This window comes from Hyperolius riggenbachi, chromosome 12 (genome assembly GCF_040937935.1).
Source record: "Hyperolius riggenbachi isolate aHypRig1 chromosome 12, aHypRig1.pri, whole genome shotgun sequence".
Taxonomy (NCBI): domain Eukaryota; kingdom Metazoa; phylum Chordata; class Amphibia; order Anura; family Hyperoliidae; genus Hyperolius; species Hyperolius riggenbachi.
Window position 1 is genome coordinate 224,170,498 of NC_090657.1, and position 26,803 is coordinate 224,197,300.

General features: G+C 47.1%; 1 protein-coding gene across 1 annotated transcript in view; it reads left to right on the plus strand.

Annotated features, from left to right (window-relative positions):
* LOC137541507 (tubulin-specific chaperone D-like) overlaps nt 1-10,001 on the plus strand; it is a 162,292-nt gene extending 152,291 nt beyond the window's left edge. The window contains exons 3-4 of the mRNA XM_068262841.1: nt 682-842; nt 8,932-10,001. Of these exons, the coding sequence (XP_068118942.1) occupies nt 682-722 (41 nt within the window). The 3' untranslated portion in view covers nt 723-842; nt 8,932-10,001. The remainder of the gene's footprint in view (nt 1-681; nt 843-8,931) is intronic.
* Nucleotides 10,002-26,803: the final 16,802 nt, after the last annotated feature.

A 26,803-nucleotide genomic window follows, 5' to 3' on the forward strand; every position in this document is an offset into this window, starting at 1 on the left:
CAGGGAGGAAGTTGAGCTGTTCCCCGGAAGCAGAATGTTGCTCCGCCCATAACTGCCCTGACAGTGAGACAGGGAAGGTGGGCGGGGAGCTATGTGACTGAGGGACGGGTGGTGTAACGTCCTGCTTCCATGGTACAGATAAACTTCCTGCTGGTAGGTCGGAGACTAATATTCAGGATGAGCTCCTGGCAAAACATGGCAGCGTTTCTGGATAAAAATAGTGATCTAGGTGAGTTTTATATAAGCACTCTAAGGCACGGTTCATTTAGGAATTTTCCCATTAGGTACTTTTCACATGCTATGTGCACTCTGATCTATGAGGTCCTTTAGATTGTAAGCTTGCAAGGGCAGGGTTCTCTCCCCCTTTTGTGTCTTGGTAACCATTATACATTTTATTCATCATGTTAATTTTAGCACTGTCATTACCAATTCTACAATTTGTTTTTGTATCATTCTTTGTATTTTGTCACTAATTATGTATTTTGGTGTACACCATTGTCTGTATTTTGTACCCCATGTTTGTTTCTTACTTTGTACAACGCCACGGAATATGTTGGCGCTTTATAAATTAATAATAATGAGGTCTTATAAAATGATGCGGCTGTATCAGGCTTGCCGTCTGTAAGGTTGTGTGAGATCAGTCACTCCCTCTAACTGGCCCTGTTGTTGTCTCCTCCGCAGGCCTTAGAATCCAAGCTTGCTGCATGCAGGAACTTTGCTAAGGACCAGGCATTGTGCAAGTCTTGCATCCCGGGAAGCATGAACAGCAGCAGCACAAGCCGTATACTAAACAGCGGAACAAAGTTCTCCCATCCCGGGCACACTACGTTCTTTGAAACGGGGTACGTAGGAGCGACATTCACAGATGCTTGTATTGTATTGAGTGCTCAGTATCACTTCACACTCCTGCCACCTGTTCATTTCTTCCCTGTGTTGCCTTCACTGCACTACTTCATTCACTTATCATTACTATACTATCTGATTCTCAGGTTTGTCACCCCTGGTACAGCTCCTGCCAAGTGTCTGCCAAGTTATCACTGCCGGAGTGAAGCCTGTATTATTCCATTAGCTGATTCAACTTCATACGCCTAAATTTAGCTCTTTACCGCATTGTCCACAGATGAGCTTTTAAAGCATTTAGGATGTTTTATCGATAGAATGCGAGATTGTAAGAAGTGGGTAATCTCTTTCCATTAAGCTAGCAGACATTAGATTTTCATCCACCAGTTGTCAGCCTAAAGCCTTAGTCACACACCAGATGGTTCTTGCCTAAGGCGGCCGGTGGGGGCTGCCTATGCCAAGAATCTGGCTTGTGTATTTCAGCCTCCGATCCTCCCCAGTGTGTCACTGTTAGATCTGGAGTGACGGGTCATCTCATCTGAGCGCTGGCCAAGGACATTGTTCTCCTCACCTTTGTGTCATGCCTCATCACGCCTCCTCCCTTCTCCATATTATCTGGTCTGATTTCCTACAGTCATGGCAAGGTGAGGTCATCAGGTGGTCATGTTGATGATGATGTTTAAAGAGAACCTGAGGCTAAAATGTATTATAAAAACATACTTGCCTAAGAAGTGGGAAGCCTCTGGAACCTAATGAAGCTTTCCTCATTGCCCTCTGGTCCCCTGTTCCCGTACGCGGACTCTTCAGCTGATCAGGGCTGCACTCCTTTTCTTGCATGTGGCCTGTCCTGTGCCATAGCACAGAGCACAAGCCAGAGTGGCTTATGGCATAGGCGAGGGCGATCTCGTGCAGGCGCAGTATGGCCACACTCATGTGTAAAGAGGGACGTGGTCCTGATCCAATTACCGACAATCTTTGGTGGGTCTGCCCTCGGCAATGGGGGACCAGAGGACAGCGAGGGAAGCCTCAATGGGATCTATAAGCTTTTTTTCTTCTCATGTAAGTATGTGATTTTGTTCCTGAGCTTCGGCTAGAGTACACTATAAGATGCTCACAAGACCGGCCATGTGCTTGCACTCCGGGGGTCTGGAAACTTAAGGCCCGTACCCTCTACACAATTTATACTATGATTTATCCAGCGACCAGAGATTTTTTTTCAGTAATAAGCAATTTATTCTGTGATCTTGCCACATGGGCACAGGCAAGCTATTATGCGAATGTTTTGCGATGCGTGGCTAGAACTACGGTCATGGGAATCGGATCTTTAAAGTGCCCGACAACTCCTGTGCAAACTGCCGCAATCATGTGAACTCTTATTCACCCCCAACGTTTGCCGTCTCGTGTACCCACCAGCAGGAAGATGGATCGGGGGCGTTTCTAGGATCCATCCTCCTGCGTCATCAGGTGAGTATTCAGCTTTACAATAGAGAGAAACAAGTGGAGAAGGATTCCAACAGGGAATTACCTTTTAGTCTTTATTTGTGAAATATATATTTAAATATATTTAAAGTACTTAGAATATGTCCAAAGACAATTTGCCTATCAATGCGCCGTAATGGCAAAGATGTTCTGCACTGTGTCCATCCGGGAAGTGACAAAGGACCTGACAAAGACGTAAGGACACTGAAATGTGATGTCAGTCCTCTGGCACGCCAACAGTGTGAGGCATCTTTGATCCAGCATATGGACCATCGGGAGCTGGTAACGGCAGGCCACGGCACCGGGCAGACATGGCCACGGCACCGGACAAACTGTGCAGGACATCTTCACCATTCCAGTGCATTGATAAACGAGCTGTCTTCAGGCATCTAGTAAGTGCTTTTCATCTTTTTTATGAATTGTGAAAATAAAAGGTAATACCCTATTGGAGTGCTCCTTCTTTGCTGCAGTGTGTGATCAGAGCTGGACTTTGAGGAGCAGGAGAGAGCAGGCATTACAGTGGGCTCTTATATATATCATTGTTTGCTCATTTGAAAACTTACAAAGGAACTGAGATATTTTTTTTGGGCGAATCTTATGTCTCTGACAATAAGCTGGCATCCCAGAGTGCTCTGGCAGTAAACTGACCTCCCAGGGTGCTCTGGCAGTAAACTGACCTCCCAGGGTGCTCTGGCAGTAAACTGGCATCCCAGGGTGCTCTGGCAGTAAACTGACATCCCAGGGTGCTCTAGGAGTAAACTGACATCCCAGGGTGCTCTGGCAGTAAACTGACATCCCAGGGTGCTCTAGCAGTAAACTGACATCCCAGGGTGCTCTAGCAGTAAACTGAAATCCCAGGGTGCTCTGGCAGTAAACTGACATCCCAGGGTGCTCTGGCAGTAAACTGACCTCCCAGGTACTGACCTCCCAGGGTGCTCTGGCAGTAAACTGACCTCCCAGGGTGCTCTGGCAGTAAACTGACGTCCCAGGGTGCTCTGGCAGTAAACTGACATCTCAGGGTGCTCTGGCAGTAAACTGACATCCCAGGGTGCTCTGGCAGTAAACTGACATCCCAGGGTGCTCTGGCAGTAAACTGACTTCCCAGGGTGCTCTGGCAGTAAACTGACGTCCCAGGGTGCTCTGGCAGTAAACTGACATCTCAGGGTGCTCTGGCAGTAAACTGACCTCCCAGGGTGCTCTGGCAGTAAACTGACCTCCCAGGGTGCTCTGGCAGTAAACTGACATCTCCGGGTGCTCTGGCAGTAAACTGACATCCCAGGGTGCTCTAGCAGTAAACTGACCTCCCAGGGTGCTCTGGCAGTAAACTGACCTCCCAGGGTGCTCTGGCAGTAAACTGACCTCCCAGGGTGCTCTGGCAGTAAACTGACCTCCCAGGGTGCTCTGGCAGTAAACTGACCTCCCAGGGTGCTCTGGCAGTAAACTGACCTCCCAGGGTGCTCTGGCAGTAAACTGACCTCCCAGGGTGCTCTGGCAGTAAACTGACCTCCCAGGGTGCTCTGGCAGTAAACTGACCTCCCAGGGTGCTCTGGCAGTAAACTGACCTCCCAGGGTGCTCTGGCAGTAAACGGACATCTCCGGGTGCTCTGGCAGTAAACTGGCATCCCAGGGTGCTCTGGCAGTAAACTGGCATCCCAGGGTGCTCTGGCAGTAAACTGGCATCCCAGGGTGCTCTGGCAGTAAACTGGCATCCCAGGGTGCTCTGGCAGTAAACTGACCTCCCAGGGTGCTCTGGCAGTAAACTGACCTCCCAGGGTGCTCTGGCAGTAAACTGACCTCCCAGGGTGCTCTGGCAGTAAACTGACATCCCAGGGTGCTCTGGCAGTAAACTGACATCCCAGGGTGCTCTGGCAGTAAACTGACATCCCAGGGTGCTCTGGAAGTAAATTGACCTCCCAGGGTGCTCTGGCAGTAAACTGACATCCCAGGGTGCTCTGGCAGTAAACTGACCTCCCAGGGTGCTCTGGCAGTAAACTGACATCTCAGGGTGCTCTGGCTGTAAACTGACATCTCAGAGTTCTCTGGCAGTAAACTGACATCTCAGGGTGCTCTGACAATAAGCTGGCATCTCAGGGTGCTCTGGCAGTAAACTGGCATCTCAGGGTGCTCTGGCAGTAAACTGGCATCCCAGGGTGCTCTGGCAGTAAACTGGCACACCAGGGTGCTCTGGCAGTAAACTTACATCCCAGGGTTCTCTGGCAGTAAACTGACATCCCAGGGTGCTCTGGCAGTAAACTGACATCCCAGGGTGCTCTGGCAGTAAACTGACATCCCAGGGTGCTCTGGCAGTAAACTGACATCCCAGGGTACTCTGGCAGTAAACTGACCTCCCAGGGTGCTCTGGCAGTAAACTGACCTCCCAGGGTGCTCTGGCAGTAAACTGACCTCCCAGGGTGCTCTGGCAGTAAACTGACCTCCCAGGGTGCTCTGGCAGTAAACTGACCTCCCAGGGTGCTCTGGCAGTAAACTGACCTCCCAGGGTGCTCTGGCAGTAAACTGACCTCCCAGGGTGCTCTGGCAGTAAACGGATGTACAGAGGCGCCAAAAGGATACAATTTGATAAAATTGTTTAAAATGTTCGGGAGGCGGTGGTGGGCCAACCAACCCAAAATAGACACGATGCTGTAAGTCGAAGTAATAACAATTTATTCACATACTCCTAGAAACAATTGGCAATGTGTTTCGTGGGCATAACCCCGCTTCTTCAGGCAATTAACAGGAGTATCACACAGCCAGGGGTCCAGTATTAGCTTGTCAACTGTAACAGAGGTGCTAAGCTAATACTGGACCCCTGGCTGTGTGATACTCCTGTTTATTGCCTGAAGAAGCGGGGGTTATGCCCGCAAAACGCATTGCCAATTAACAATGAAACGCGTTGTGAATAAATTATTACTTTGACTTACAGCATCGTATCTATTTTGGGTTGGTTGGCCCACCACCGTCTCCCGAACATTTTAAACTATTTTATCAAATGTTATCCTTTTGGCACCTGGTTTGTAAGTATAAATACTTACGGTTCATATAATCTCCTATTTTCCAATACATACTACACTATATTGGGCTCTCGATTTTCTGTTTTATATTCCTGTACTAGCAATAAACGGGCATCCCAGGGTGCTCTGACAATAGACATTCCAGGGTGCTCTGGCAAAATGTATTATAAAAACATACTTGCCGAAGAAGTGGGAAGCCTCTGGATCCTGATGAAGCTTTCCTCGCTTTCCTATGGTCCCCTGTTGCCATACACGGACTCTTCAGCTGATCAGGTCCAAACTCCTCTTCTTGCATGTGGCCTGTCCTGTGCCATAGCAAGAGTGGCTGATGGCACAGGCGGAATATGGCCACACTCGTGCTTGAAGGGGGGTGTGGTCCCAATCAGATTACAGACAAGCTCTTATTAGTAATCTTTGTAGGGTCTGCCCTCGGCGATGGGGGACCAGAGGACAGCGAGGGAAGCCTCATTTTGACAGTCGAGTGTGCATCCCAGGGTGCTCTGACAAACCAGTGTCGGATATTTCATGTCTGATCAGCTGTTTTTTGCAGGTCAAAACATTAGCCACACTCAGCATATCAATGTATTCTTACCAGTGTCAGATATTTCATGTCTGTTCAGCTTATTATTGCAGGACAAAACATTTCCCGCTCTCGGCAGATCAATGTATTTTCAACAGTGTCAAATATTTCAGCACTGACAAGCTGATATTTGCAGGTCAAAACATTTCCCACACTCAGCATTTCAATATGTCCTCTAACAAGCGTCAGATATTTCATATTGAAATGCTGAGTGGGAAATGTTTTGACCTGCAAATATCAGCTTGTCAGTGCTGAAATATTTGACACTGTTGAAAATACATTGATCTGCCGAGAGCGGGAAATGTTTTGTCCTGCAATAATAAGCTGAACAGACATGAAATATCTGACACTGGTAAGATGCATATTGATATGCTGATTGGGAAATGTTTTGACCAGTAACTTAGCTTGTAAGAGCTGAAATATCTGACACTCATGAGAGAATGTATTGAAATGCTGAGTGTGGGAAATGTTTTGATCTGCAAATATCAGCTTGTCAGTGCTGAAATATTTGACGCTGGTGAGTAGACACTAATATGCTGGGTGTGGGAAATGTTTTGACCTGCAATAATAAGCTGATCAGACATGTCCTCTAACAAGCGTCAGATATTTAATGTCTGATCAGCTTATTATTGCAGGTCAAAACATTTCCCACACTCAGCATATTAATGTCTACTCACCAGCATCAAATATTTCAGCACTGACAAGCTGATATTTGCAGATCAAAACATTTCCCACACTCAGCATTTCAATACATTCTCTCATGAGTGTCAGATATTTCAGCTCTTACAAGCTAAGTTACTGGTCAAAACATTTCCCAATCAGCATATCAATATGCATCTTACCAGTGTCAGATATTTCATGTCAGATCAGCTGATTATTGCAGGTCATCTTCTCACCAGTGTCAGCTATTTCAGCTCTTACAAGCTATTTGCAGGTCAAAACATTTCCCACACTCAGCATTTCAATATGTCCTTTTAACAAGCGTCAGATATTTAATGTCTGTTCAACTTATTATTGCAGATCAAAACATTTCCCGCTGTCGGCATATCAATGTATTTTCAACAGTGTCAGATATTTCACATCTGATCAGCTTATTATTGCAGGTCAAAACATTTCCCACACTCAGCATATCAATATGTCCTCTCACCAGTGTCAGATATTTCAGCTCTGACAAGCTGATTACTGCTGTTCAAAACATTTCCCACATTTAGCATATCAACGTCTTCTCACCAGAGTCAGATATTTCACGTCTGATCCGCTTATTATTGCAGGTCAGAACATTTCCCACACTCAGCATATCAATAAGTCCTCTCATCAGAGTCAGTTATTTCAGCTCTGACAAGCTATTTGCTGGTCTAATCATCTCCCACACTCAGCATTTCAATGTCTTCTCAACAGAGTCAGATATTTCAGCATTGATAAGGTGATATTTGCTGGTTAAAACAATTCCCACACTTAACAACATATCAATATGTCCTCTGACCAGTGTCCTATAATTCATGGCTGATCAGCTTATTATTGCAGGTCAAAATATTTCCCACACTCAGCATATCAACATGTTTTCTCACCAGTGTCAGATATTTCACATTTGCTGGTTGAAATATTTCCCACACTCATCTGACGCTGATGAGGGAACCTATTGATATGCTATGTCTTGTCTGATCAGCTTATTATTGCAGGTCAAAAACATTTCCTACATTCAGCATATAATGTTATCAGTTCATTTTCCCTTCTGGTTTCCTTTAAGTAATACAGACCTATATATAAGACCCGAAACAGACAACTGAGGAGAATAGGACAAGAGACAACTGGGTCATATGCAGACCAACAGCACAGTGCACCAAATAATGTCTGACCGGTTTTCATTCCTGTTTGGCTTTGTTTCTTACAGGCAGCATGTTGGAGCTCTCAGGCTACTTCTTGCCATCTCAATATCAATGTTCCCCTATGTAACATGGCTTTACATCTACGTCAACAAGGAGATGACATCATGGCCAATTAGTACTATAGAGAGAGGAGGATTGCCGCAGAAACGCCACATTACTGCAACTTGGAATTTTAGCCCAATCACAGAACTCAGAAGCATTGGCCCAATCAAAGCATGGAGAATTCTTTCAGCGGAAATCATATTACAACTGTTATTTTACATGTGACACAAGACTCATGAAATATTGGGTAATATCAGAGTCATTTGGCCTAAAATTTCCATGGTATTCCGATTACTGCAGTAAAGTTCCACATTCTCTGATTGGTCCAATACTCAAAAGTATTATAATTAACCAACTTTATTAACAAAATGACCAAAACTTTCCTCTGAAATGGGTAATCTGCATTTTCAGTAATACAATTTTTTTTCTAGAATCGGAGATCGCCATTTCCGACCATCTCTAAGAAACTGGCAATCAGGTCCTTTCAACCACAAAGCAGCCTTATTAAGCACTGGAATACACCCATCACAAACATGTCAGTGTTTCTTCTTCTGAAACTATTGGCAGACTTGACTGGAGAATAGCAACAAGGGAAAACACGGGAGGGGGGCGGGTCATACACAACGGATTTTTTTTTAATACATTAAATAAGAGTGCTGTGGTAATTTGAAGGCCAGAGACAGCTGCTAGTGAAATATTGGAAAAAATTACCAATAATCCACTACTTAATTTTGGATATTAAAGATCAGTTATTTTCACCTAACCTTGTTCTCAAGCAAGCTGTCCCTCTACCGATCCCTAACCGGTCACCCACCACAAAATGCCTAATCAACCACCCAAGCGATGCCTAACCCTAACTGCCCGCCCCACCAACTGCAATTCCCGCCCATCCATAATATAAGAATCCCTCTTTAAAGTTCTATGATTTTAGATGTGGGGGATTCATTATTTTCTTTCTAGACCCTTCTCTTAGCTACAGCACCTGTTTGTAGGGCCCTTACATATATATTTGCAACCATATTCGGTATATTGCTTTATAAAAGGCTTGGTTGTCTGTTACAACACCATTTATTTTTGTCATTTATTTTGCTAGGAACAAAGATACCTGAAGAATTAGTGGAGATTTTGAAATCTGAGTCCTTCCATTCCCACTCTGAGGGACTTCAGTCTGAAGAGAATGGCTGGTTTACATGAAGATGACTTATATGGATCCTTAGAGATGCAGATCACACCTCATTGCTGATAATATAATACATGATACACTAAACATTTCTGTTGTGCGGACAAGTCCGGGGTAATTGGTATCATCCCGATTCAATACTTCTGAATTAAGAGATAAAGGGAAGACCATAAGACCAAAGTGAGTAAAGTATGTAGGGTGTCAAGCCCTCATAAATTACTTTATGCAGGTGTGAAGGGTCTCATTTAATCCCAAGCTCCCCCTTTGATACCCGACTCACTGGATCTGGCAGCCAGATGGAGCCGAATGCACATCAGGGGTATAGGACACCCCTGTGCCTCTCTGGCAATCTGTACGGCACTTTGTAATCCCGATCACCTCATCATCAGTGAAGCCAATAGCCAGCTGTTACTGCTGCTCCAGCTGGGGCCCCACTGAATCCTAGCTCCACCCACAATGGACCAAAGTGCTCTTGAAAATAGTTAATATTTGTTTAGCAGTTTCACATTAAAGGCCGGTTCACACGGGCGCTAAAAGGAAGGGGCTTGGTGCGCCTCGCTTAAAGAGAACCTGAGATGAGAAGCGTCTCACGTCCCATACTTACCTGGGGCTTCCTTAAGCCCCTTTGAGGCCACTCGTCCCTCACAATCCCCCTGGTGGTTCTGGACCCTGGCAATTCAGCCCTTCATTGGGCATGCGCGCCCCGGCATGCTCCTCCGTCATGCTCCTGTCCCTCAGCCATGGGAGCGCAATGTGCTCCTTTTCCCTCTCCCTGTACATAGTACAAGTTCAGTGAGCACCGTTTTATTTACCAAGCCCACGCTGCATCTGGTCTGCTCTTCCTCCTGGCATCTGCATGCTTTATGCCGAGATCCTTCAACTTCTGATGCATGTCATGTCATCATGAGCCTCCGGAGGCAGCATACAGCACAGAGGAAGAGTAGACCAGATTCAGAGTGGACTAGGTAAATATAACTGCACTTTACAAGGAAGGGGAATCTGGCTATGGTGTGTGTTCTACCATGATGCTTCTGCTGGTGGCCCGGGCCACTGAAGTTCTGCCCATGTGACTTTACAACCAGTTAAAGTGAAGCTTCCTCTTGTACCTTAGAACAGTGTTCCCCAACCCTGTCCTCAAGTACCACCAGCAGTGCATGATTTGTGGACATACACACAGAAGTATTTAATCAGCTCTGCTGAGACACTAATTACCTTACTTGTGAATATGTCCTATTTCCTGCCAAACATGGACTGTGGGTGGGGCTTGAGGACAGGGTTGGGAAGTTCGGCCCTATAATATTTATCTCTAAGTCAGGAAACGCACTACATGCGATTGTGCATGTGTCCGGATGGCAAAATGCACTCAATTCCACAGGATATTGAAGTCATTAGTCTTGCTCTGGAAAACGCTCATCGTGTTTTGTGTTTTGCAATTTTCCATGCATTTTTAAATCGCACATCTTTCTGCTTTTCCCTGCACGATGTGCACATTTGCATACAGTATATTCTGCCAGAAACGCAGAATAAAAGAGACCAATAGCGGCAAAACTTTAGCAGAAAACGCAAATATAAAAGCCAATGGAGACCCGGAAATCGATGGGGAAAATGGCCCTGCAAGTGTGTTCCCGCCTAAGCAGTGGAGATGACTATTGTAGTCAATGTTATGAGTACTCACACTGCACGGAAACCTACAGACTGTGACAGGGAGGGGAGCCAAAATCAGAATGGGAACTCTGGCCATACACAGTACTATCCAACTGTACCACAAAATGACTGAATAAATAGTTCTATCAAATCAGTCAGTTAATTGAAACTTTTCTCTTCATCAAACAATGTTTTTTAATCAATCTTTTCTATGAGAAAATTGCCGCCATGTCAGTGGGCGCTCTACCTCTGTGTCTTATTTCGTATTACAATTTGAAGGATTTTTTATGCTTAAACATGTGATGTACCACCTCTGTTCACACTGCTAGTAAAAAAAAACAAAATGTCTTGTCTCTTTGTAATAAAAGAAAATAAATGTAATAACAAGATGTAAAAAAAAAACAAAAAAAAAAATTTAAAAACAGAAATAAAAACCATGAATAAAATGTTTTAAAGACGATGTACCTTGTTGGTGGCATTCATTAATGAAACTAATAAAATCACCCTTGGCCCTGCTTTACATTGTCCCGGGCAGATGATCTAGATGAGAGATTAAACATTATGAGGTTATATTTCTTTACTCCCAATTGTAGTTTTTGCCTTGAGCCATATTAGGTTGCCTGGGTGGGAGTTCCTGTCTTTAGGTTGATGTAGATTTCCATGTGATTGACAAGGTTGGTGTTAATTGGAGTATTGTCCATATGTTGGTTGATGCTACACATTTAAAGTGAATCTGAAGCATAAATTAAAATAAAAAAAAATGATACTTACCTAAGGAGGGGGAATTCTCTGGGTCCTATAGAGCCTTTCTGTTCCTCTCCTCATCTCCGCGTTCCCCGCAGGCTCCTCTGTTTAAATCTCCACCGTGGGAGGTTTCGGGAGGCTTTGGGAGCCCGAGTGCTTTGGAAGACTCTGTACTGCACACATGGGAGAGATGGTGCTCGCTACTGAGATGGTGCTCTCTCATATGTAGTGTGGAGCGGCCCGTCTTCTGCAGCCCGAGTGCTCCTAAAGACTTCCGAAACCCACCCGCAGCAGAAGAAAGCAGTCTCCCATTGGTCATGGGTTGGAGACTGCTAACGGGGGAGCCTTGTTTTTCATTATGTTATAGACTCCGTTTAAAGGGAACCTAAGCTGAGAAGGATCTGGATTTTTCCTTTTAAAATAATTCCAGTTGCCTGACTCTCATGCTGATTTTGTGTCTCTAATACTTTCAGCCACCGCCCCTAAATAAGCATGCAGATCTGGTGCTCTGACTGAAGTCAGACTGGATTAGCTGCATGCTTGTTTCATGACTGTGATTCAGCCACTACTGCAGCCAAAGAGACCAGCAGGACTGCCAGGCAACTGGTATAGTTTAAAAGGAAACATCCACATCCCTTTTAGTTTAGGTTCCCTTTAAAGGGAGATAAAGGTGAGATAGTTGGCACTGCAGCCTAAGATAGTCGATGCTGTGGTGATGCGGGTGGAGTTCACACACTTCCGTCGCTGTGGTGTAACCTGCGTGCTCTGATATGAGTAAAGGCAGCATGCATAGAAATAAAGAGGATGAAAAGGATTCCAACATGCGAGGCACAAAATGCAGGACACGTAACAGTATTTCTTTAACCACTTAAAGGGACACTCTAGAGGGGTCAGGGGAAAATGAGTTGAACTTACCCGGGGCTTCTAATGATCCCCTGCAGACATCCTGTGCCCGCGCAGCCACTCACCGATGCTCCAGCCCCGCCTCTGGTTCACTTCTGGAATTTCAGACTTTAACCTCCTGGGAGATACAATTATATCGCCCATGAGGTGGCGCAGCACTATTTTTTTAAAAATTTTATTTTTTAAGTCATGTAGCGAGCCCAGGGCTCGCTACATGATAGCCACTGTGCAGCGGCATCCCCCCACCCCCTCCGATCGCCTCCGGCAATCAAAGCAAACAGGAAATCCCGTTCAGAACGGGATTTCCTGTTTGGCTTCCCCTGTCGCCATGGCGATGATTGGGATGACGTCATCGACGTCGTGACGTCAGAGGGAGTCCTGATCCACCCCTCAGCGCTGCCTGGCACTGATTGGCCAGGCTGCGCATGGGGTCCTGGGGGAGGGAGCGGCACGGCGGGTAGCGGTGAATCAGCGCGGAGCGGCGGCGATTGGTATATACACACAGCTAGCAAAGTGCTAGCTGCGTGCAACAAAAAAAAATTATGCAAATCGGCCCACCAGGGCCTGAGAAATCCTCTGTGGCGGCTTACCCCGAGCTCAGCTCGGGATTATCCCCCAGAGGGTTTAAAGTCTGAAAACCACTGTGCCTGCGTTGCCGTGTCCTAGCTTCCACTGATGTCACCAGGAGCGATCCCCCCTACAGTGATCCCCCTACAGTATTCCTTTAAGGACTGCAGTCATAAAACCCCTTAAGGACCAGACACTTTTTTTTTTTTTCCATTCAGACCACTGCAGCTTTAATGGTTTATTGCTCGGTCATACATCCTACTATCTAAATGAATTTTATCTCCTTTTTCTTGTCACTAATACAGCTTTCTTTTGGTGCTATTTGATTGCTGATGTGATCTTTAGTTTTTATTATATCATGTATTTTTACACATACCCATGCTGGGTGGGAGAAATATCTCTGTAAATTAGATTTATTTTTTTTCTTCAACACACAATTGCCTATTTACAGCGATTTTTCTCCCACCCAGCATGGGTATGTGTAAAAATACACCCCAAAACACATTGTTCTACTTCTCCTGAGTATGGCGATAACACGTGTGACACTTTTTTGCAGCCTAGGTGCCCAAAGCCCTATCCACAGGTCATTTTGAAGCATTTGGTTTCTAGACTACTCCTCACGGTTTAGGGCCCCTAAAATGCCAGAGTAGTATAGGAACCTCACAAGTGACCCCATTTTAGAAAGAAGACACCCCAAGGTATTCCATTAGGAGTTTGGTGAGTTCATAGAAGATTTTATTTTTTGTCACAAGTTAGTGGAAAATGACACTTGGCAGAAATTGATTTTTGTTTTTTTTTCACAAACTTATGAGTTCATAGAAGATTTTATTTTTTGTCACAAGTTTGTGAAAAAATAAAACAAAAATCAATTTCTGCCAAGTGTTATTTTCCACTAACTTGTGACAAAAAATAAAATCTTCTATGAACTCACCAAACTCCTAATGGAATACCTTGGGGTGTCTTCTTTCTAAAATGGGGTCACTTGTGGGGTTCCTATACTGCCCTGGCATTTTAGGGGCCCAAAACCGTGAGGAGTAGTCTGGAAACCAAATGCCTCAAAATGACTGTTCAGGGGTATAAGCATCTGCAAATTTTGATGACAGGTGGTTTGAGGGTCTGAATTTTGTGGAACCAGTCAGAAGCAGGGTGGCCTCTTAGATGACAGGTTGTATTGGCACTGAAGTGCATGAAGCCCAGGATGTTCTCAAATTGTGACCTGGACACAGCAGCAGAGAACATGGGCATGTGATGTATTGGATGCGTAGACCAAGAAGACCACAATACATTATTTTTGACTAGACCCATATTAAGGAGAAGGCCCCAAAACATGTTACGTTCGGTAACTTGGAGTGGTTTCCACCGGAAAGGCTGGGCATGGTAGGTTCTTGGATTGGTGGTTGCGTATTGTGTGGCATAACGGTTGGCCACAATTAAGTCGTAGAGATCAGCAGTGATCAGAAAAAAAATCTGTCACTGCAGTGGGGCGGGTGAGGGTTTGGCCGGGTAATCAGAAGCCCACAGGGGGCAGATTAGGGCCTGATCTGATGGATAGGAGTGCTAGGGGGTAACAGGAGGTGATTGATTGGTGTCTCGGGGTGATTTGAGGGGGGAATAGATGAAAGCAATGCACTGGGGAGGTGATCAGGGGGGGTCTGAGGGCGATCTGAGGGTGAGGGCGAGAAATTGTGTACCTGCAAGGGTCAGATTAGGGTCTGATCTGATGGGTAGTGGTGACATGGAGTGATTGATGGGTGATCAGTGGGTGATTAGAGGGGAGAACAGATGTAATTAATGCACTGGGGAAGTGATCAGGGGGATCTGAGGGTGTGTACGGGTGTTTGGGTGCCCGCAAGGGGCAGATTAGGGTCTTATTTGATGGGTAGCAGTGACAGGTGGTGACGGGGTGAATGTTAGGTGATCAGAGTGTGATTAGAGGGGAGAATAAATGCAAGCAATGCACTGGCAAGGTGATCAGGGAGGGTCTGAGGGCGATCTGAGGGTATGGGCGGGTAATTGGGTGCCTGCAAGGGGCAGATGAGGGTCTGATTTGATGAGTAGCAGTGACAAGGTGATGGGTGATCCGTGGGTGATTAGAGGGGAAAACAGATGTAAACAATGCACTTGGGAGGTGATCTGAGGGCAGTTCTGTGGGCGGGTGATCAGGTGCCTGCAAGGGGCAGGTTGGGGTCTGAACTGATGGGTGATTAACAGGTGATCAGTGGGTGATTACAGGGGAGAATAGATGTATACAGTAAACGGGGGGGGAGGGTCTGGGGAGGATCTGTGGGTGTGGTGGGGGGTTGATCAGGGGCACCCAGGGGGCAGTTTAGGACCTAATCTAAAACATAGCATTGACAGGGGGTGATTGGGTGCAAACAGTGGTCTGAGGGGGTGATCAGGGGGGGTCTGAGGGGTGCTGTGGGCGATCAGGGGGGGCAGGATCAGTGTGCTTTGGTGTTTACTAAGGGGACTGCCTCCTCGGACACTGGGACCACCAGGGCAGGAGGCAGCCTGTATAATACACTTTGTTTGCGGCAAATCGGGGGTTAACAACCCGATGGCGCTTCTGAACAGCCGGCGGGTTGACATCGCTGGTGGGCGGAGCTTAATGCCGGCAGATGCGTCCGTATCCCTGCGTGCAATCCCCGGTTAATTAGTCCCCCAGGTGCCGCCTCTGATTGGCGTTACGTGGTCCTGCGGGTGCCACTTTGCCGACGCCCATAGGTAGTGGGCGGTCGGCAAGTGGTTAAAAGTCACATACCATATCTGAAGTGGGTGATGTGGTGGGTGCTGGGGACTAATTGCCGGACGGCCGTTTCATGCTAACAATGCCTTCTGCGGTTTAGCCTCCATAGAAGCGCATTGTAAGCGTGAAACGGCCGTCAGGCAATTTGTCCCCAGCAGCCACCGCATCACCCACTTCAGATATGCTATGTGACCTATAAAGAAACGCTGTTACGTGTCCTGCATTTTGTGCCTCGCGTGTTGGAATAAAGCAGCCGCAGTGCAGATTATCCTTTTCATCTTCTTCATTCATATCCCTTTAAAGGGAACCTAAAGCGAGGCTTCCATATTTATTCCGTTTTTAGGGCTCGTTTCCACTATCACGTTCGACGCATGCGGATTCGCACATGTAATGCAAGTGGATGGGCCTGTTTCCACTGTAGCGTTGTTGAGGTGCGTTTTTTTTCAGCGGTGAAAAAAACGCACAAAAGAGCCACAGAATTCGCCTGCGAGTGGAATGCATGCAACTCGCATGCGAATCGCATGCAATGTATTTAATAGGGAAATTGCATGTGTTTTCCCCATGCGTTTTTTGCCGCAAATTCGCATAGGTACCAATGTAAATTCACACAGGCAGTGACATGGTTAAAATCGCATTTATACCCTCACCTATGCGAATTCGCATGCGCATGGAGAAAAAGCATGCAAATTCGTGGCAAAAACCGCATGGGGAATCGCATCCTCATGCAATTCCATCAGCGGTGGAATCCAGGCGATTCCGCAGCTCAATAGTGGAAGCGAGTCCTTAAGCAATACCAGTTTCCTGGCTGTCCTGCTGATCTCTATGGCTGCAGTGGTATCTGAATCACACACCAGACTCAAGCAGCTTATCCAGTCAGACTTCAGTCGGAGCACCTGATCTGCATGCTTGTTCCAGGTCTATGGCTCGGGCCACATGTACAGTGGTGTGTTGTGGTGTAGCAGCCGCTTTGTAATGGGGCTTACTGCGCTGCAATGCACCACCTATGCGCAGTTAGCAGTGCGGTAGTAGGGTTGCGGTGTGGTAACGCACTGCATGCAGGTAACAGGTACCGTGTAGCACACTTCTCATTGACTGTATGCAACGCTTTGTGGCCATAACGTGCAGTACTACCATTCCATTCTGTTGCTTTCCTCTTATACAAGGAATACAGCAGAATGTCCCAGTGTGAACACGGCCTCAGGCTAGGATCACGGTGGGCAGAATCACTAGCGTTGTGGAAAACCCATGCTTTTTTGCCCACAATGAAAGTCTATGGGCTGCATTGCAAAACGCATATATCTTCATTTTACAAATGCATGGAGAAAGCACATAAGGTATTTCAGTGGAGACGCAGAGGACTGTGTTTTACATGCATTATTGATGTTTCTTATTAAATATGATGCTGTATTTTACTCCACTGAAATAGGGAAATGCACTAAAAACACATGAAAAATGCAGTTGCATACATAAACACACGCAAAACTGTAGAAACACAAAATATAAACAACACCTGGTTTTCTGCACTGCCTGGCGTGCTCCTAGCCTCACAGTATTAGAGACACAGGATCAAGGGAACAGCCAGGCAACTCTCTCTGTAACAACCAAGGTACATCTTCTTGCACTGCCATCAGTTACAATAAACAATTACCGACTCATTATAGCAGACAGCAGAGATGGCAAATATGTTGGCAAAACAAATCTGGCTTGCATGCAAAAATGTTATGCAGCTTGAATTCAACCAAATGCACCTCCTGCTGAACTTGATTGGCCCAGTTCCAAGCTGCCTAATCAGGGGCGGTCCTTCCATAAAGCAACATGAAACGCAGGCTTCAGGGTGGCAACAATTAGAGGGCAGCCCCTCACCAAATGTCCCCCTCCTCACACTGCCCATCTCCACCTCCCTAGGTGCGCAGCGCTGCTTCACTCAGCATTCCAGCGATGGGATCTCCATCCACCCATCCAGCGTCCTGTATCCATGGCTACAGGTCGGGTCACATGAGGCGCTGCTGTAGTCAGAGAGGAAGCAGCACTTCACGTGTGGCTGGTGAACCCATCGCTAATCTGCTGGGGGTGGGTGGATGAGGTGACGTGCAGTACATACCTGGCATCCTGGGAATCAATGCTGCTGGCCAACAGGGAGGAGATGCTGTCTTGGAGGAAGCAGAGGGAGGTAAGCGAGTGGCAGTGCCTGCAATGTACAGCCCGATGTCTATCCTATCTGGTCCGGCTTTGTAAAGACATCTGTTGGGGGATGGGTGTTGGGTGGGGCGCCCTCACAATGTATTGCTTCAGGTGGCAAAAAGTCTATAACCAGCCCTGCTACAAAGTAGAAATAAATTTCCATGCAGGTCGACATGCTTTTGCTTTGCAGTGCGACCTTCTGATTTACAAAGTAGGAGTTACGATGCACCACAACGCTCCACTGTGGTGGACACCTACATAGCATTGTCTATCGCATTGGACTCAAATCCAAAAATGATTTGGCAAAAGACTTACAACTGGGGAATTGTTTAGTGAGTTTGTAAAGGTCATCTATTGACACTCCGAGATTTACTGCAGGAATTTGCAATTATGGGGAAAGACAAATGTATTTCTTCTTTGCTTTACAGAGTTTTTGACGTCCATAAGCAGCACCCTGGGTTATAAGCAGGTGCTTGGGTTAGTGTGCTGGGTATACAGGCTGTAGAACCTGGGTTTGACTTACAGTGGTAGCAGTGGTTTTCTCTCTAGGTATGGTGTAGATTTGATGATCCATGAACAATTAATCTCCTAATATCTAGTCCTGGCTTTGACTGGGGGGATTAGCAGCTAGGCAAATCTCTGGCAAAGTGTAGAAAACCCAAGTTCCAGCCTTCTTGGCTTTTACCGAGTTAGGACTTCCTTCTACCAGTGAAATATGATGGACTCCAAGTTTACTGCTGAAAGACCTGAGTTGTAACTCCTCTGAGTGGAGGCCTTATGGCCATGGACAAGCCACCTGCATCACAGAATAGAATGGAACTGGCCATTGCTTGGTGCTTTGTACATCTGACAATGTAGTGGGCTGCCCTGAGCAAAGCAGCCAAATAAAAACAAAGGTTATAAATAAATAAAAAATGTATCTGACTAATCTTTATAACAAATTACTTTGACCCATTCTATGAATAGGAAATTTGGAATCACAGGGCTTAGAAACAACAATTCTTCTGGGCTGTACCTTTGGAGACCTGGGTTTGAATCATAGTGGTAGCAGTGTTTTACTCCTTAGGTGTGTGTATTGATGTTCCATGAGAAATGAATCACTTGAGCTAAATGCCAAGAGATAATAAGCCAGTAAACGCATTTGGAAGGTGTTTTAAAGTTGTGGTTTTGAGCCTTGTTTTTTTTTTTTTTTTTTCCACAAAGTTGAGAGCAGTCAGTAGAAGGAGATAGCTCAGTGGTATGGGTCTCTGACAGCAGTGCTGAGAAGCCTGATGCCTGGCATACACGGCTCGACTGCAGGCTTATCAATCAAGCCGCTGATGGTGCGATTGATAATATCCTACAGGTCCGATGACCTGCCGGAGAGATTCCTCGCTCGATCCCCACCGGCAGACAATAGCAGGGAATTGAGCGGCTGATAAGGAGCCCCCGGCGGGGATGAGCGGGGATCGATCCATGCGGACGAGCAGAAACGCTACGGGAGTCGATCCGGCGGCTAATCGGCCGCCAGATTGACCCGTGTATGCCCAGCATGAGTTGAATTCTGGTGGAGATTCTTGTTCTAATCATCTCTTTATTAAGCAGTCAAGCTATTCTACGTGTGAAATAGGATGGACGAGCACATATGGTCAAGAGAAGGAGATAGCTCAGTGGTGTGAGTCTCTGACAGCAGTGCAGAGAAACCCGAGTTCAATTCTGGTGGAGATTCTTGCTCTAATCTTGTTATCTCTTTATTAAGCTGTTCTACTTGTGAAATAGGATGGATGAGCACATATGGTCAGGAGAAAAAGATAGCTCAGTGGTGTGGGTCTCTGACAGCAGTGCAGAGAAACCTGAGTTCAATTCTGGTGGAGATTCTTGCTCTAATCTTGTTATCTCTTTATTAAGCTGTTCTACTTGTGAAATACGATGGACGAGCACATATAGTCAGGAGAAGGAGATAGCTCAGTGGTATGGGGCTCTGACAGCAGTGCAGAGAAGCCTGAGCTCAATTCTGGTGGAGATTCGTGCTCTGATCTTGTAATCTCTTTATTAAGTTGTTAAGCTATTCTACGTGTGAAATACGATGGACGAGCACATTTGGTCAGGAGAAGGAGATAGCTCAGAGGTAAGGGTCTCTGACAGCAGTGCTGAGAAACCTGAGTTCAATCCTGGACTCTGACAGCTCTGTTGAGATGCCTGAGCTCAACCCCTCTGAGTGAAGACCTTGTGGCCCATGGACAAGCCACCACAGCTCCTGAGTCCCAGGTACGAGAGGGGTGCCTGTAACATAAGTCAATGACACCAGATAGCTTGGGGCCTCTTCCCCCTTACCCCATGTCTATGTGGTCTATCCATCTGACAATATTTAGAGTGGGATGTCTTGCTCAGGACAGCCCACTTTCATACTTAGTAAAAAAAAAATTCCCCCAACTTTTTTTTTTTTTTCCACTCCAACCTCTCCCCACCTAGGAAACACACCTAATAATGTACATTATTTCCTCCAAGTTTAACTTGCCCAGTAAGGGGATTGAACTCAGGGCTCCAGCACAGCAGGTCAGACCTCTAACTACCTGATCCACCAGCTCTGGTCATACACAGATCCCTTCGTCCATCATACTTCACATCTACACTTCAAATCTAACAGCATATCCAGGAACTTCGAGAAGCAAATATCCAAGAAATAAAGCCATTTTCATCTAGAGGGACTTGAATTCATGTTTCACTGCACCAGTCATGGGCTGAATAAGTCAGAGATAAAACCTCAGAACTGACATCCAGTTAGTGAAGCGGCCCAGGACATTAGTAATTGGGAGATAATACAGCAGTGTGATGGATACCCTGGTTCTAGTCCTGAGGACTCTCTTGATTTGTGAAATATGATGGACAAGCACATGTGGTTAGGAGAAGGTGATGGAGGTGAGCGCTCTGACAGTAATGCTGAGAAATCCTGCTATCAACCCCTCCGAGTGAAGACCATGTGGCTCATGGACAAGGCATCACAGCTCCTGTGTCCCTGGCTCAAGTGGGGTGCCTGTAATGTGTGTTGGAAATACTTGTGGTGTATCTGATATTTGGAATGGGCTGATATGCTCATGGCAGGCCAATCTAAAAGCTGTGTTTAGTGAAATATTACCCCTTATATTACTCTTAACATCAGTACAAACCACTTTTGTTTGACACATTCCACCAACAGGTCATATAGAACCACTTTGGGTCCTCTGAGGGGTAAAGTGCTCAGGTCCACAGGAGAGATTGGTCCCAGGACTCCCCATACTGTGGTCAGAACACTAACCACTTGAGGCACCAGCTGTTCTCATGCCAGTGTATGCTTGTCAGTGGACAAGTATAGTGATACTCCACATATAGAATAATAATAAAAAAGCAGCAACAAGCATGTGGTGGATGTAACAGGATCATCTAAGCCTCAGTATGCACAGAGGCTAGCAATGTAGAGAGTGCAAGGATACAATTATGTTTATTGATCACAATTGTATACAGTATATAAGTTTTGCCTTGTGTCTGCAGGAAACACTGACAATTGCCTGCGAGCCGTTTTCTAATATTGCATTGACCTCAGAGAGAAACCTCAGAAAGCTCAGGTCAGACTTAAACAGTACCTAGTACACACTTCAATGATGGTTGGCCAATCACTGACCAATTTTACCACCTCAATGTAGTAGGATTGTCAACAGACATTGAATACTATGAGCAGATTGTGTAGGTGAGCACTTATACTGCATGGAGGTGGTTGCCACACACGTAATCAGGAAGTGACATTCGCTGAGAAGGCGGTGATCTCATGCAGGGATGTAGCGTCTAAATGGTTGCCATACGCATAACAAGGAAGTGACATCAGAGGATGTGACGCCGCTACCCCGCACAGTGTTTGAAATACACAGAAGTGATGCGGGTGATGTGCATATTGTATGCAGGGGCAGAGGTACAGCTCTCTAATAAAGGGAGGTCGGGAGACCTTTCACTGATACAGGTAACATGGATATACTATATGAGGAGGTGTGACCTGATTGGCACTTGGCAGGGGAGACATGCCCTATTTAAAGCCGGCCAAATGGCCATTCAATTAGCTCTGACTTGGGTTATTGCTGGGGTAAACTTTGATAATTGGTGGGGGATGTATTATGTAAATATTGTATGTGCACTATATTCTCCTGATGACATCCCGCTATAGGGGTGAAACATTTCTTAACCCCCTTGGCGGTATGAAAAATACCGCCAGGGGGCAGCGCAGCAGTTTTTTTTTTAATTATTTTTTTTTTAAATCATGTAGCGAGCCGAGGGCTCGCTACATGATAGCCGCTGCTCAGCGGCATCCCCCCAGCCCCGCCGATCGCCTCCGGCGATAGGCGATCAGGAAATCCCGTTCAAAGAACGGGATTTCCTGGAGGGCTTCCCCCGTCGCCATGGCGACGGGGCGGAATGACGTCACCGACGTCAGGACGTCATTGGGAAACCCGATCCACCCCTCGGCGCTGCCTGGCACTGATTGGCCAGGCAGCGCTCGGGGTCTGGGGTGGGGGGGGTCGCGCCGCACCGGATAGCGGCGATCGGGCGCGCGGCGGCGGCGATCGGGGTGCTGGCGCAGCTAGCAAAGTGCTAGCTGCGTCCAGCAAAAAAAAAAATTAAGTAAATAGGCCCAGCAGGGCCTGAGCGGCACCCTCCGGCGGATTACCCCGTGTCACACACGGGGTTACCGCTAAGGAGGTTAATTGGCACCCTATTTTCATTTACACTCTATGCACCCTCTTTCGTTTCTACACCCCAGTTACCTTCTGTGAAGGTGTATACACCTATTAATAACCTCTATGGGGCCAGATATGAGGCGATACTTACAAATCAGCTGATCACCAAAGTTGCCTTATAGGGCGATAGCTATAGACCTCGCTGCACATGTACAGTATATTTATAGGTGTTTATATGTTTTGTTTTAAAGGATACCTGAAGTGACATGATGAGATAGACATGTGTATGTACGGTGCCTATTACACAAATAACTACCGTATTTTTCGGACTATAAGACGCTCCGGACTATAAGACGCACCCAAGTTTAGAGCATAAAAATCATAGGAAAAAAAATTATACTAACCCTGGTAGGTCCATGGTCCAAGAGCATCTTGTATATGTTCTGCCCCAATTATTGTCCCCCTTGTGCCTTCCTTGTACACCTTGTGTCCTTATTTCCTCCTGTATCCCCCTATGTCCTTTTTTATCCCCCTGTTCTCTGCAGTTTCTGTCATTTTATCAGAGAAGCCACTGGAGAACAAACTATTAACATTCATTAATTAGCTCCTTTAGCAGCTCTTCAGCTGAGTCCTGTCTTTAGCAGCAGATCACAGAGAAATCAGGCTCTCAGCTGGCTGGCCACTAGGATGATCGCATCCTAATTAGTGTTGGGCGAACACCTAGATGTTCGGGTTCGCAAACGTTCGCCGAACATCGCCGCGATGTTCGGGTGTTCGCGCCGAACTCCGAACATAATGGAAGTCAATGGGGACCCGAACTTTCGTGCTTTGTAAAGCTTCCTTACATGCTACATACCCCAAATTAGCAGGGTATGTGCACCTTGGGAGTGGGTACAAGAGGAAAAAAAATATTTGAAAAAGAGCTTATAGTTTTTGAGAAAATTGATTGTAAAGTTTCAAAGGAAAAACTGTCTTTTAAATGTGGAAAATGTCATGTTTCTTTGCACAGGTAACATGCTTTTTGTCGCCATGCAGTCATAAATGTAATACAGAGAAGAGGTTCCAGGAAAAGGGACCGGTAACGCTAACCCAGCAGCAGCACACGTGATGGAACAGGAGGAGGAGGCGCAGAAGGAGAAGGCCACGCTTTGTGAGACACAACAACCCAGGCCTTGCATGAGGACAAGAAGCGTGCGGATAGCATGCTTTTTACCGCCATGCAGTCATAAATGTAATAAAGATAAGTGGTTCAATAAACAGGGACCACACGGCAACGCTAACCCAGCAGCAGCAGCACACGTGATGGACAGAGTGGCAGTAAACACAATGCTATATAGTCTGCTATATAGACCGTCACCGGCAACGCTAACCCAGCAGCAGCAGCAGCAGACGTGATGGAACAGGAGGAGGTGCAGGAGGAGAAGGCCACGCTTTTTGAGACACAACAACCCAGGCCTTGCATGAGGACAAGAAGCGTGCGGATAGCATGCTTTGTACCGCCAAGCAGTCATAAATGTAATAAAGATAAGAGGTTCCATAAACAGGGACCGGCAACGCTAACCCAGCAGCAGCAGCACACGTGATGGACAGAGTGGCAGTAAACACAATGCTATATAGTCTGCTATATAGTCACCCCGAACAGGGTGATGTTCTGCAGAACCCGAACAGTGGCGAACACTGTTCGCCCAACACTACTGAGAACGCAGATTTTAGTACCTAAACACACGATACAACATGTTTTCCGGGGTCGGACTCTGAGGCACATACAGATGGTCCCGATCATCATCCTCATCATACAACTCTTCTCCTGAGTCTGACCCACCCACCACCTCTGCCACCCCAACATCCCCAGACACAGACCCCTCATCGTCCTCAACATTAACTTGGGATGCTGGCCTGAGCCAGACCTCCTCCTCCACATCAGGCCCCATCATCTCCTCAATGGCAGCCCTCATTAAAGGGAAGGTTCAGGGAGGGGATTCAAAAAATAAAAATAAATTTCCACTTACCTGGGGCTTCCTACAGCCCGTGGCAGGCAGGAGGTGCCCTCGCCGTCGCTCCGCAGGCTCCCGGTGGTCTCCGGTGCCCGACCCGACCTGGCCAGGCCGGCTGCCAGGTCGGCTCCTCTGCGCTCCATTTCCTGGGACTTCTGCGTCCCACGACGGCGCGCTGACGTCATCGGACGTCCGCCGGGCTGTACTGCGCATGCGCAGAACTACTGCACATGCGCAGTACAGCCCGGCGGACGTCCGATGACGTCAGCGCGCCGTCGTGGGACGCAGAAGTCCCAGGAAATGGAGCGCAGAGGAGCCCGACCTGGCAGCCGGCCTGGCCAGGTCGGGTCGGGCACCGGAGACCACCGGGAGCCTGCGGAGCGGCGGCGAGGGCACCTCCTGCCTGCCACGGGCTGGAGGAAGCCCCAGGTAAGTGAAAATTTATTTTTATTTTTTGAATCCCCTCCCTGAACCTTCCCTTTAATCGCTCTGGCGACGGACCGATGGACACAACGTTCTCCTCCGGGGAGGGCTGCTGCTGACCACTGGCTGCTGGGGTGGATGTTATAGCTTGCGTGGGGCGTTGGCTGTTGCTGTTGTTGGGAGTGCTGCTCACAGCGGAGGTCTCTGAGGAACTCATGGTGAGCTCATATAGTGGTTGGCGGTGAGTGGAGTATTACTGATCCCAGCAATATACACACTGACTGGCAGAGTACGCAATGCTATATAGTGTGGCTGAGCGGTGTACACAGAGAGCCAGACTATATAGCATTGTGTTTACTGCCACTCTGTGTACACCACTCAGCCAGACTATATAGCATTGTGTTTACTGCCAGAGTGGTGTACACAGAGTGGCAGTACACACAATGCTATATAGTCTGGCTGAGCGGTGTACACAGAGTGGCAGTACACACAATGCTATATAGTCTGGCTGAGCGGTGTACACAGAGTGGCAGTAAACAATGCTATATAGTGTGGCTGAGCCGTGTACCCAGAGTGGCAGTAAACAATGCTATATAGTCTGGCTGAGCGGTGTACACAGAGTGGCAGTAAACAATGCTATATAGTGTGGCTGAGCCGTGTACACAGAGTGGCAGTAAACAATGCTATATAGTGTGGTTGAGCCGTGTACACAGAGTGGCAGTAAACAATGCTATATAGTCTGGCTGAGCGGTGTACACAGAGTGGCAGTAAACAATGCTATATAGTCTGGCTGAGCGGTGTACACAGAGTGGCAGTACACACAATGCTATATAGTCTGGCTGAGCCGTGTACACAGAGTGGCAGTAAACAATGCTATATAGTCTGGCTGAGCAGTGTACACAGAGTGGCAGTACACACAATGCTATATAGTCTGGCTGAGCCGTGTACACAGAGTGGCAGTAAACAATGCTATATAGTCTGGCTGAGCAGTGTACACAGAGTGGCAGTACACACAATGCTATATAGTCTGGCTGAGCCGTGCACACAGAGTGGCAGTACACACAATGCTATATAGTCTGGCTGAGCGGTGTACACAGAGTGGCAGTAAACACAATGCTATATATAGCGTGGCTGAGCGAGGTACACAGTGGCAGTACACACAATGCTATATAGTCTGGCTGAGCCGTGTACACAGAGTGGCAGTAAACAATGCTATATATAGTGTGGCTGAGCGAGCGGTGTACTACTGTTCCCAGCAGTGACACACAATGACTGGGGGGGACCCTGGCTAGCGTGGCTGGAGAGCGAACTACCCTGCCTGCCTACCCAAAGCTAAACCCACAGAGAAATGGCGGAGATATGACGTGGTTCGGGTATTTATTTACCCGAACCACGTGACCGTTCGGCCAATCAGAGCGCGTTCGGGTCCGAACCACGTGACCCGTTCGGCCAATCACAGCGCTAGCCAAACGTTCGGGGAACGTTCGGCCATGCGCTCTTAGTTCGGCCATGTGGCCGAACGGTTTGGCCGAACACCATCAGGTGTTCGGCCGAACTCGAACATCACCCGAACAGGGTGATGTTCTGCAGAACCCGAACAGTGGCGAACACTGTTCGCCCAACACTAATCCTAATCTGGAGAGGGAAGACAGTGCTACCAGGAGGGTGCCTGGCTGAAGAGATGCTGTTTTTCATTACCAATGCCAGCAGGTGGCTTCCAGCATTCTGTGTCCCTTCCACCTGTCCTTGGCCCCCTTGGGTATCGCTGTGTAGATTGTCCCCCCTCTGGTGTCTGCGGTCCCCTGCCCATCATCCCCTCTGGTATACACTGTCCCTCAGCTCTGGTGTCTGCTGCCCCCTGCCCATCATCCCCTCTGGTATACACTGTCCCCCCCCCCCTC